Here is a 13427-nt window from a genome sequence, read left to right as displayed (position 1 = left end):
TATGCTGAATGGGGAGATGATAGGAAGCAAACATGGGCCTAAGTTTAACCCAATCAAAACAACTCATTTAGACAGGTTTAAAATAGGGGCAAGATTAGAGTGGTGCTGGAAAAGCACAGCAGGTCAGGCAGCATCCGAACAGTGGGAAAATCAATGTTTCAGACAAGGAGCCGTAATTTTCCTGCTCTTCGGATGCTACCTGATCTGCTGTGCTTTTCCAGCACCATTCTAATCTTGACTCTAATCTCCAGCATCTGCAGTACCCACTTCACCCAGGATTAAAGTAGGACCGTGTAGTCTCATTGTTAACCTGCAATAAAGATAAGGTTTCCGTAGTCTTACATGAACCTAAGAACAGAAGGAACCTGGCATCAAACCCTTTGGTTCTTCAAAGCCCTAACATCACTCACGTGGCAAGTACTTGATACATTGTTTCCCTCAATCAACTTTCAGTTTTCACATTTATTTCCTATTCCTTTCAGATTTAGGAACAGTCCTTCAGCAAAATGTTTTGAAAATCTAAGTATACCATATACTGGAGCTTTGTACTACCCATTTGTGATGTGCTGCTCATCAGGCAGTGCATTTAGTCATAAAGTATGGTGCTGGAAAAGCACTGTCAGTCAGACAGCATCCGAGGAGCAGGAAAATTGAGATAGGAAGAGCTTATGATCGAAACGTTGACTCTCCTGCTCCTCAGATGCTGCCTGACCTGCTATGCTTGTCCAGCACCACACTTTTTGACTCTGATCTCCAGATCTGCAGTCCTCACTTTCTCCTAGGCAGTGTATTTACTTTCTTCTGTGATGTTTGCAATTATTTTCATGGATTTTTTAGCAAGGGTACACCTCGAGTGTATTCAGAGTAAGTGAGGTCAATTTCTTTTCAGTTATTTCTATGGTTATTGACCTTGGGGTGAAAATATCAAATCACAGAAAGGAGAAACTGTACAGCACTGCCTTCAACAGAACAACAATGAATTATAGTCAATTTGTTGGACAGGCAAAGTTACTGGTCAATGAACAATTTGTGCTTCATCTTTCAGGCCTTCCAGCACAGAACTTGCTCCATCAAGCTTGTGTCAGCACCTACTGCTGCGGTTCAAGATGTCTACGTTTGAAGCTGGCACATTAAAAAAAACTGTCCCCTGACTGGCATGTTAGTGGTTGATTGATATAACTAATTTGATTATCAGTACCATTGGTCAATTTCCAGATTTGGAGAGACTAAAAGAAGGAGATATAAGAACTAAGCTCAAAAGATTGGACAAAGCCATAATCCCTAGAGATCCTCTTAAAGAAAATGTGTGTTTTGGAGAGTTACATTGGTTTACTAAAGGAATTTCAGAGCTGAGAGATGAGACTGTGGAAGGCACAAGCACCATTAGTGAGTGGAAGGTGGGCGGGGATGTAAGAGGTGGGATTCAGATGGATGTAAACAGGGCTAGAGTTGGAAGACCACAGAGTTCCTGAAGGGACACAGGGAATGGACGAGTTTTACAGAAACAGTGAGAAATGAGATCATGGAGGGATGTGAATAAATGAAAGAAACTTTAATAACATGGTATGGATGGACTAGGAATGCTTTGAGGGTCATCAAGCACAAGGATACTGGATGAATAGGGAATTGGAGTGAATTATAATATGGGCATTAATTGAACACAAACTTATGGAGGGTAGACCAATAAGTTTTAACAAGACACAAAAGCTTGACAGGCACATATATCAATACACAGAACCCCTGTTCTCCTCTTAATCATTCCTCAGGGCAATGTCTTCCTAATCAGAGTCAACCTGTCTTGTTTAAAGCGTAAATAAAGCCTTGTAGTTCATTGGCAAGCTAACTGTCAGTCATAATTAACTGGAATATTCTCCATGTCAATGCTTCTTCTACAAGTTAAAGTTCACTTGTCAATCAATTAACTTCTCTCAGACAAAATAAATGCCCATTTTCCCTTTGCTGAGATATTTCTCGCAAATTATCCTGATGAGTGCAAGAATAAAAATCTTTGCCACTATTTAAGAAGGGTGGTAAGGACAAACCAGGGAACCATAAACCAGTGAGCCTGACATCAGTGGTGGGCCAGTTGTTGGAGGGAGTCCTGAGGGCCTTCAGTAAGGCGTTCGACAAGGTTCCTCATAGGAGACTGGTTAGCAAGGTTAGATGTCATGGAATACAGGAAGAAGTAGCCATGTGAATACAGGACTGGCTCAAAGGTAGAAGACAGAGGGTGGTGGTGGAGGGTTATTTTTCAGACTGGAGGCCTGTGACCAGTGGAGTGCCACAAGGATTGGGGCTGGGTCCACTACTTTTCGTCATTTATATAAATGATTTGGATGTGAGCATAAGAGGTAAGTTTGCTGATGACACCAAAATTGGAGGTGTAGTGGACAGCAAAGAAGGTTACCTTAGATTACAACAGGATCTTGATCAGATGGGCCAATAGGCTGAGAAGTAACAGATGGAGTTAAATTCAGATAAATGCAAGATGCTGCATTTTGGGAAAGCAAATTTTAGCAGGACTTACACACTTAATGGTAAGGCCTGAGGGAGTGTTGCTGAACAATGCAGATTCATAGCTCCTTGAAAGTGGAGTCGCAGGTAGATAGGATAGTGAAGAAAGTGTTTCGTATGCTTTTCTTTATTGGTCAGAGTATTGAGTACAGGAGTTGGGAGGTCATGTTGCGGCTGTACAGGACATTGGTTAGGCCACTGTTGGATATTGTGAAACTTGAAAGGGTTCAGAAAAGATTTACAAGGATCTTGCCAGGGTTGAAGGATTTGAGCTATAAGGAGAGGCTGAACAGGCTGGGGCTGTTTTCCCTCAAGTGTTGGAGGCTGGGGGGTGACCTTATAGCGGTTTACAAAATTACAAGGGGCATGGATAGGATAAGTCGACAAAGTCTTTTCCCTGGGGTCAGGGAGTCCAGCACTAGAGGGCATAGGTTTAGGGTGAGAGGGGAAAGATATAAAAGAAACCAAAGGGGCAACTATTTCACACAGAGGGTGATACGTGTATGGAATGAGCTGCCAGAGGAAGTGGTGGAGGCAACATTTAAAAAGCATTTGGATGGGTGTATGAATCGGAAGGGTTTGGAGGGATATGGGCCAGGTGCTGGCAGGTGGGACTAGATTGGGTTGGGATATCTGGTCGGCATGGACGGGTTGGACCGAAGGGTCTGTTTCTGTGCTGTACATCTCGAAGACTCTATGTGTTCTTTTTCAGTAAATATTAAATTGTTTTAAACCCCTACTATCATCAGAGTGACTTCATATGAAATCTGTTTCATTCGCTTTCTTATTTTCTTCAAAATGGGTAGTCAGAATTACATAAGTGTCTCCAACAGCAGCTTAATTAAATTCTTGTCGAGGTTCAATATTATCTCATTAGTTTTACCTTCCAAGTTTCTAGGCACAAAACCAAAGTCAAAGTTTCCTTTCTTATGACTTCACCAGCTGTCTTTAATGCCATCTGTACATCCATACAGACCTCTCCCTTCACTTATATTCAAACTATTCATTTCCCTATTTTTAATTTCCAAAACATATTATTTAATGTCCTAGAAGGCACTGGATCTGTTTTGATGTTGGGTTCTGAACTGGCAGTAGGATTATAAAACATACACTGAACTGTTTGACCAGCTAATTTGAGTTGAATCTAATAAATATACAACTAGACCCTGGCACAATGTGGCTGTATGGACTGCAACAATGTTTTATGGTATAGCACATTACTAAATTCCTATAATTATGTGCATATGATATTTGAATCTGACATATTACTCTTCAAAATCAGAACATAAGCCAAAGTACTTTGGGCCAATTAAGATGTTTTGAACTGTTGGGTGAAAGAGGAGTGGTGAGCAATTTTCATGCAGCAAGGCCCTAAGTATAGAGACAAGCTTATAATCAGCTGTGGTGCTATTGACTGAGGGAGGAATATTGGCTAAAGATAGCAGAAAACACCTACACTTCTCTGAAAAGTGCAATGAGATTGTTTATATGTACCTGAAAAGACAGACAGCTTTAACATCTCATCCCGATGATGGTATTCCTGATATGAAGCTCTCCCTTACCAAGAAAAGTGTCAGACTTTATTATGGACTCAAATTGTTGGTGTGGTACATTGAGTCCATGAATTTCTGGTTCAGAATCAAATGTCCTGACAAGGTTGATGTACGATCTTTGCATTTTGAATGACTTACAAACTTGAGTATTATCTGAGGCCAATTCATCCACAGGGAGTGATAGAACATCGGCTGCTGTGGGTTTTAAAGTGAAGCTTGGAGAAGCATCCACAGGCATGTATTTCTGCATTGAAGTGGAGGAATTTGTTTAAGTCTGCTGTGGAAACGAGCTGACTTCTCCAGAAACCATTCTGAGACTGCCAATCGAGTGACTCAGATGGATTGAGCATGAGAGCAGTTGCTGCGCACTGCAGCTGAAGCATAAAATTCATTATGAGACATTGCCGTTGGGAAACCATCAACAAGAAAGGTCTGCAAGTGAATTGATTCTGGTCAGCTTATAAGATCCAATCAATCAATCTGCAGTTAACCTAGTTTGACTTACTAAGGTCTAACTATTTTAAATCATTCTGCATTGAGTTTTTGACAATAAAGCTGTTGGATTTGGGATGAAATTGTTTTTGTTGTAATTCTTAATCTCGTGGATGTTTTAGAAGATTCCAGCGAGCTGTCTGAAACTTTTAAGATCATCCACAGATACTTGAATGCCTGTAACTAAAGTTAGGGTCCCCATAATAGCAAATAGCAAGAACATTAAGAGACCAGCTTTCAAAGGTCCACTGTAGAATAGACAATAGACAATAGACAATAGATGCAGGAGTAGGCCATTCAGCCCTTCGAGCCTGCACCGCCATTCAATATGATCATGGCTGATCATTCCCAATCAGTATCCTGTCCCAGCCTTATCTCCATAACCCTTGACTCCACTATCTTTAAGAGCTCTATCCAATTCTTTCTTATGTGGTAAGGTAGTTAGTTAAATTAACACCTCAGCTAAATTATGGAGTTGAATGGTCCATGCAGGAGGAGAATGGAACAACAACAAGATGGCCCAGGTTTAGAGGAAAGTGGAAGAAGTTGGAAGACTTTGTACACTGAGTTATTTGCTGAAAGGGCTTTCCACAATGGTGGTACCATTAAAATCAAAATAGAAGTGGACTTGACAATGCAGAGTACAACAATGTTGAACTGAAGGAAGCAGCCAAAGTCCAAATCACAGCAGACATAGAGCAATATCATTTTGTACTTTGTGATTTCTATAACTTAGTGGGCTGCAGACACAGTTACTGTAGGAGAGATAGGATTTGCATTATAACCGATCAGTCATGCTTTTAATAATGAAATGAGCATCATACCTGCTCTCTGTGCATTTGTTTCTTCTCCAGTCCATAACAAGAGAATTATGATAATAACAGAAACTTGAGACATTGCTCGAAGGACCATTCCTTTTTGCAGGGAAGAGATAGAAGGACATTAAACCCTGTAGTAAAATAGGAAGAGGTTAATTGTTGGCTCATTGACAGTTCTCGGCATTCTATTCAACAAATAATAGTGCGGCCATGTGAACTGCAATGATATTGCTAAATACCTAAAATTATGTATTTTAGTGTATCGAATGTTTGAATTTGTATAAACTTACAAATAAAACTAGATTTTATTTTTGCTCTGATCTGCTTCCTCTCTTGAAGAGTTAATCTTCCAAATCATTGTTTTTGGTTGAGATGATAATCTAAGTACAGGTTCCACTAGGGCAGCTCAAGGGTAGACATCTTTACAGCCTGATCCAAATGTGGCCGAAACAGCTAAATTCTTGTGGTGATGTGTGAGTGACTGCCCTTGACATCAGGATAGCATTTAACTGAGTTGGAAGTCAAGGAGGCGTAACAAAACAGAGAATAAAGAACAGTACAGGAGCAGGCCTTTCGACCTGCCAAGACTGCACCGACACATGGTGTCTTTGTAAACTCGAACATTTTGCCTCTTTGGGGTCCATAGCCCACTATTCCCTGCCTATTCATACATCTGTCAAGATGTCTCTTAAACACAGTAGTTGTATGTGCTGCCACCACCACCTCTGGCAGTGCATTCCAGGCACTTACCATCATCTGTGTAAAAATAACCTGCCTCTCTCATCTTCTTTAAACTGACCACTTTTCTACCTTAAAACTATGTTCTCTAATAATTGACTTTTTCACTCTGGGAGAAAAAAAACCTCTGATTATCCATGCCTCTCATAAACTTGTAAACTTAGAGTCAATGAGAATTGTGGTAAACTCTCCCTGTTTGCCTAGCACAAGCAAGATTGTTCAAGTTGTTGAAAATCATTCATCAGAGCTACAGGACACCACTGCAGAGGTTTCTCAGGATAGTATCCATGGCCATTTTCAGCTGGTCATCAATGACCTTCTCTCCAATATAAAGGCAAAAGTAGGATGCTAGGTGATAGTTGCTCAACGCCATTTGCATTCCTTCAAATTGTGAAGTCCTCATACGAAATACAATAAATCCTGGACCTGATTCAGGCTTGAACTGACAAGAAACAAGATACATTCAAGTCACAAATATAGTATCTCCAACGTGAGAGAATCCAAGAAATCCCCTTTAATTTCCAATCACTATTGCGGAATCCCTGACTATATGTGCGTACTGGGGATTATCATTGACCAGAAACGGAACTGCTTATATATATAAGGCTGCAAGAACTACCCTCCAAAAGTCTCTATTTAAGACACAGTATTATACATTTAAACGTATAGATCAGAGTGGTGCTGGAAAAGCACAGCAGGTCAGGCAGTATCCGAGGAGCAGGAAAATCATCAGGAATGGCTCCTCGAATGCTGCTTGACCTGCTGTGCTTTTTCAGCACTCTGATCCAAACTCTGGTTTCCAGCATCTGCAGTCCTCACTTTTGCCCATTTAAATGTATAGTCTGGCTCCTGAGTAACTTTTCAACAGACCCCATATTTATCTCATATACCTACAACTACAGGTTGTGATTTGCCTGTAATGCGATTGGTGAATTGAGGCATAAAGTTATTCTACGATTCCTTCCCTGATTACCTTAAGTCATACTCAAGGTGCTTACTTCAGGTCAAGCGAAAGAGGCTGGATGCCAGGGTAAACTTTTTCAGACCTGATTGTTAATGTTTTAGAGGATGTTTTTTGAAATTATTGCAGGAGGAAAGTCTTGGATTTCAGGATTCCCCTCCTTCTGGACAATGCCCCAAGCCATCCACCCACCATTGGTGAGCTTTCTGAAAACATCAAAGTGCTCTTTCTACCTCCGAGTATAACCTCTCTCATTCAACCCAAGGACCAGGGTACAATAGCAGCTTTTAAAGCTTATTATTTAAGGTGCATATTCAGGAAGCTGATTGCAGCTACAGTCTGTTCTGCTATAACATAGCAGTTCTGTTCCCATGTGACCTTGTGTTATAGAAAATCGTGCAATTGAAATAACAGGGCACATGGGAAAAACAGGGTTAGGGGAGAACCACCAAAAATATCAGTAAAAATTTAAACGTAAGTAATATTTAGCCAATACAAAAGGTAGCACAGTCTATGTAAATGTTAAAATCATATATTTTAATGAAATAAAACAATAAATTTAACACATTAAGGGGTTTCTGAGTTTGCTGAGTTACAGTACTTTATTAAGACTGGGACTGAGGGTCATCATCAGCATCATCATTACTTTCAGATGCAGTTAGGTGCAGGGTAATGGCGAAAGAAAATATATAGTCCAGAAGTGGATGGCTGTGGTTCATTGTCCTCAGACTGTTTCTTGGGGGTTGGCTTAAAAAAGGCATCTAGTTTTTGCTGCTTTGCCATCGTGAAGAAGCCGTTCATGAGGTGTCAGAGTTTATGCCACAAACTGCTTTCCTGCTGCATTCTGCATTGTAGTCATTGTCTTCACAGAGCTGCAACTGCTTCTTACCCTCCCTCAGGATAGAAGATAAAAGAGAAATGGAAAGTTCTCGTGATTCGGCATCCTGGACTTCATCGTCTTCAACTCCAGCTTCAATTTCTCATGCAGCAACAAGTTGCTGTAGATCAGTCTCCACTTCTTCAAACCCAACTTGCTTTGTAAGAGCGACATAATGTTACATTGAGTGCTGGAAGCTCCTCTGATGGTTCAATGCCTTTAAAATCCTAAATAAAATCTTGCAGAAGTTTCTGCCAAACTGCAGGGCAAGCTGTCCTTACTGACATCGCTCCAGGCCTCCACACTGATGCAAACAGCATTCTTAATATTAAAGCTCTTCCAAACTTGAAGAAAACTGTCCTCATTATCCCCCTCAGTATAGTTCGTTTTGCTATTGTAGGTGTTTCATTAATGCAAAGTCACTATAACGCGATTGACAAACTGGGAACACTATTTGTTCAGTGTGAACTCTTAAAACGTGCGTTGGCTGTAACATGATTACAACACCAACACTTGAAATGCTATTTCTAAAGCACGATTTTTCTAAAATACGGGGCTGCATAAGAATGCAACCATCGCGTTATTGAAAAATTGACTATATTTCACCTGCAGCTTTTGGGTTTCAGTCACTGGCTTTTTATTGTCACTTTAGCACCAAATCCAAGGGGATTGTTAATTAAACAGAACAAGCAACACTAAAAAGATTTCTACTTGGTTAATGTGGCTTCAAAAATAAAAGTAGATGTTAAACTTACTGAATAACCATAATAGAAAGCAGACAGATACACTGATTATACGCTGCAGCAAGGTTTATTTTTAACTAGTTTTGTTGTTTTGAAAATCCCTTTAATCAGACATTAACATGCCAACGTTATATACCAGGAAGGAGCAGGCTGAAGGACAACTTAAACAATTTTTATTGCCTCATTCAAAGCAGATAAGATTCTTCAGAGAAAACAGCCAAATCTGACTCCAACCTCACAGTCCAGCTGAAGCAAGGTGTTGTAAGTTTGCTCACTTATGCTATGCTGAGATTGTGACCATGCATCTGAAAATAATTTCATGGAAACACTAAGCTAAAAATGATTACAGTAGTATCAGGATCATAGAATCCTATACAGTAGTAAGTTACAGCAAAGAAAGAAGCTTTTCAACTTATCAGGTCCATGTTAGTTCTCTATGGAGTCGTCCAGTCAGTGCCATTGGTTTGTTCTATCCCTATATTCCTGCAGGTTTATTCCCTCCAAGTGCTAATCTAACCTCCTTTTGAAATTACTGATCATCCATGCATCATCCAGACCATTACCACTTGTGTCATGAGCAAATAGGAAGTCTTTTTCTTGTTTACTTTATCCAAGCTTGTCATCATCCAATCCATCTCTCTCTATTTCTAGTCTCATAAATCTCACCTTGAAATTAATGTCCTCCATCCTGGGAACTTTTCTGATAAATCTCCTGTGCACCCTCTCAATAACCCTGACACACAATCATCTTAAAGTGTGGTGACCAAAACCAGGCACAACATTTTGTGCTCAATGTCTCTATTTATGAAACCTGAGACTCCACATGCTTTGTTACAATGCTGTCAATATAAAAAAGCAGAAACTGTTGGAGAAACTCAGCAGGTCTAGCAGCACCTGTGCAGAGAAAAACAGATTAACATTTCTAGTCCAGTAACCCTTAAGGGGTCTTAAGGAATTTCTGTGTTTGTTTCAGATTTCCAGCACCCACAGTTCTTTGCTTTATTTTTATGCTCTCAATGGAATTGGCACATTGCTCACCAGACCAGTGTTTATTGCCCATCCCCTTAATGCCTGGAGTACATGATGGCGAGCTGCCTTCTGAAATAGCTGCAATTTCAGTTTAGGTATTCCACAGGGAATCTCAGGATTTATATGGAGGGACAGGAAAGGATTGATGATATAGTTCCGAGTCAGGCTGGTGTCATGACCACTAGAGCCTTGCCCTGGAAATCAAACTCCAGTATTCCCATCGTCATCACAAATGGGAATCATTTTATGCAACTATCCATAGTCTCCAAATTACCTGATGGATAAACACTGGTTAAAATGAAATGCTCAAGTTTCTGTATTTAACAAGAAAATAACTATTTATTATGAACAAATTGTCTTGAATCAATGGCAAAAAAAAAATTAAAATTGCTACTGCATGACTCTATAACTTAAACTCTGCCTCTTCTTAAATTCCCCATTTCACAGCTAGACAGACTTTTAAGGATGGGAAAGGGGAAAGAAATATCAGGGAACATAGTTCAATAGCGCCAGTCTAGACCACAGGATTCAATAAGTTATTTTCTTTCACTTCCATTCAATTAAATTATATTCACACAAGGTTGCCTGCACACTGATGTTCAGTCTTTTCCTCATTGTTTAAGAATTTGCTCCTTTCAGAATCTCTGGGGTGGAGGTGGGTGGTTTATAATCTATAAATGGGCAAAGATCTTTCAGGAGTGAAACTAGGGAACATTTCGGCACATAAAGAGGTGGTGAATGTTTGAAACTCTCTCTCACAAACAGTAATTGATGTAAGATCAATTGTTAATTTTAAATTTGAGATTGATACTCAATCCAAAAGTACCAGGGGATACAGAACAAAGTCAGCAATATGCTGCTCAGTTATAATATCAATGAAGGATCGCTCCAAAAGGTAGTGTGCTTCCAATTAAACCTGTTGGACTATAACCTGGTGTTGTGTGATTTTTAAACTTTGTACACCCCAGTCTAACACCGGCATTTCCAAATCATGTCTAAAAAGCCCACGCTTGTTCCAATTTTTCAATATGTTTTTGTAGTTTCATTCCATTATTTGATATTTTACTTAATTTTAACATATTTTCTGAGGGAGCATTTTAATGTGGCGTGATCTCATAACTATTGACACACATTCAGTTCTTGCCCTACGAATACAAACAGATATCGAGGACAGAAAAGTTAATATATCAAGGCCTAGCATCTTGATGCAGTCACTGAATTGTGTCCAGGTTTGACTTAAGAAGTAGTCAGCTTGACCTGAGAACCAGTTCTTCTTAAATTGTCTCCCTGAAGGCAGGTCTGATCCACAGCATCATGAAGTCTAAAACAACTAAGGAAATATGTTCTGGCTATAGAAAGAGTGTAATGGAAGTTTGCCAGCTTGATTCCTGGGATGGTATGGATTGATTATGACTACATTCATTGGATTTAGAAGGATGTGGGGGAGTCCAGAGCCAGGGGCCAGAGTCTGACAATATGGGGTGGACCATTAGGACGGAGGTTAGGAGGTCCTCACCCAGAGAGTACTGAGTCTGAGATTCTCTGCCACAGCAAGAGGTTGAGGTCAAAACATTGAACATTTTTGGGCAGCATGGTGGCTCAGTGGTTAGCACTGCTACTTCACAGTGCCAGGGACCCGGTTCAATTCCTGCCTCAGGTGACTGCCTATGTGGGGTTTCCTCTGGTTTCCTCCCACCATCGAAAGATGTGCAGGTCAGTTGAAATGGCTATACTAAATTGTCCACAGCGTTAGGTGTGCTAGTTAGAGGAATGGGTCTAGGTGGGTTACTCTGTAGAGGGTCAGTGTGGACGTGTTGGGCTGAATGGCCTGTTTCCACACTGTAGGGAATCTAATCTAATTTTCAAGAATGAGTTAGATATATTTTTCAGGATTAAAGGGGAAAGTGGGAACAGGGTATTGAGTGGCATGATCAGCCATGAACTCACTGAATGGTAGAATACACTCAAAGGATTAAGTCTTATCTTTTATGTTTCTGTAACTTCATCCTCAGTGTAAAGTTTGGTATTTAGGTGGGACATTAGGAAGCCACAGGATAAAGGGCCTGCCTTCTGATGGTAAGCCCTGACAGATGATTAGGACATTAGATAGCTGATTTATTAATAGGTATGTTATCCTGATGTAGAAGGGGATACTCTTTCTTAGCATATAGACAGTGGCAGAGTACAGTGCTACATTCTGTCTGCAATAATGAGAACTAGGATGCCCAGATTGGGAAACTGTCTGCAATGGCAGGTATCAAAACTATGAAGACAAACACATGCACAGAGACCAGCTTCAAAACTATTAAAGACATTTTCTCACCATGATTCAGTTACATTAGCTGTTCAGACAACTCTTGCTACTCTAACACAGGCGACTGGAGGGAGCAGCTCAAAAGGACAGTGGAGTTGGAAGTCAATCGACGAATGTTTGCCCTCAAAACCTACATTTTGCTTACAGTTCACTTTTAATATCCAACATAATTCAATATAATACCGCCGAACGCATACAGCATCATTGCCCTGAAATGATTAAACACAGCATCACATGGGACATGACAGACTGTGACTGCTCATTTTGAAATAAAAGTTTAAACAAACACCACGGATAATTGTTTAACTACACATGCTGCCAATTATGCCTTTTCACTGAACTTTAAAACAATCATTTAAACTTGGCATTCTCCCAAAATGTAATTCACACTCATTGGAGCATTAAAGTCAAACACAAGTTATTACATTGGTTTCAATTTAAATTCTTACCTGCAATAAAAAATTCTTTTCCCTTAAAAACGTCTTCCAAGATCAATTCTAATGACCACGAGATATATATAAAATTAAAAATAAGTAAAAAAACGAAAAAGCACCTGACAACTATGCATTCAGGATTTCAAAGTGACATTTCTCCCCTCAGGATCCAAGAATCCAACTTCTTCCAAGGGGAAAGAGCACTTGAATGTTTTTTTGAGTGTCATCCACCGAACAATTAAATCTTGTTACACACGAAAAACAAGATAAAGTTCACAGTCAACAACATGTAAAAATGAACGTGCCTTTTCACTATTTCTTTCTCTATCAGTAAATTCCCCATCTCTTGATCATCTTCACTCTCTCGACTTTGGGGGAGAGCTGCCTGTATAAAGTTTCAGCGGCAGTTTATGTCAGCCTATCCAATTATAGCAAACTTTGGGGTATTTTGGTCCTTGTGTATCTGAAACCAACTCATAGCAAGTCAATTAAAACAGAGAACCCGGTTGCTGTCCTTCACTGGCACTTGTGGTTTGCTTCATCCCTAGCCGGGACTTTCTAAAGTTTAATATAACATTAAAGATATATGTGTCATCTGATGGGAAACAGATTAAATATATATATATATTTCAGAGCTGATGTTTCCAAAAACAATGATAATCCAGCCTCCACGCGGCTGTGCGGATAAATTGCGCCACCTCGTGTTCTAGTTTTAAATTGACGTTGAAATGAGTGAAGTCGAAAGAGGGGCTCGAACTTTAATTGTTAAACGTGACGCTTGTTGAAATTACAGAAATAAATGAAAGCACAAAACAAAATGCAAATAAAGCAGCATCCTTTGATTCCATGTTTTAAACTGGGATAATATTCCTTGTGCTGACACCAAGATGGTTTTATAATATTCAAAATGTATGAAAAGAGAGAGAGAGAGATGTAATGTCCTGGCTTTGCTCA

At 39.9% G+C, this 13427-nt stretch overlaps 1 protein-coding gene across 1 annotated transcript in view; it reads right to left on the bottom strand.

Moving 5' to 3' along the window:
• col22a1 (collagen, type XXII, alpha 1) overlaps positions 1–12968 on the bottom strand; it is a 285704-nt gene extending 272736 nt beyond the window's left edge. Inside the window, exons 1-2 of the mRNA XM_072569542.1 lie at positions 12489–12968; positions 5384–5508 (exon numbers count right to left, since the gene is read on the bottom strand). Of these exons, the coding sequence (XP_072425643.1) occupies positions 5384–5471 (88 nt within the window). The 5' untranslated portion in view covers positions 5472–5508; positions 12489–12968. The remainder of the gene's footprint in view (positions 1–5383; positions 5509–12488) is intronic.
• Positions 12969–13427: the final 459 nt, after the last annotated feature.

The sequence above is a fragment of the Chiloscyllium punctatum genome, chromosome 5 (genome assembly GCF_047496795.1).
Source record: "Chiloscyllium punctatum isolate Juve2018m chromosome 5, sChiPun1.3, whole genome shotgun sequence".
Taxonomy (NCBI): domain Eukaryota; kingdom Metazoa; phylum Chordata; class Chondrichthyes; order Orectolobiformes; family Hemiscylliidae; genus Chiloscyllium; species Chiloscyllium punctatum.
The sequence above is the reverse complement of the archived record's forward strand: the minus strand, read 5'-3'. Positions and strand labels throughout refer to the sequence as shown.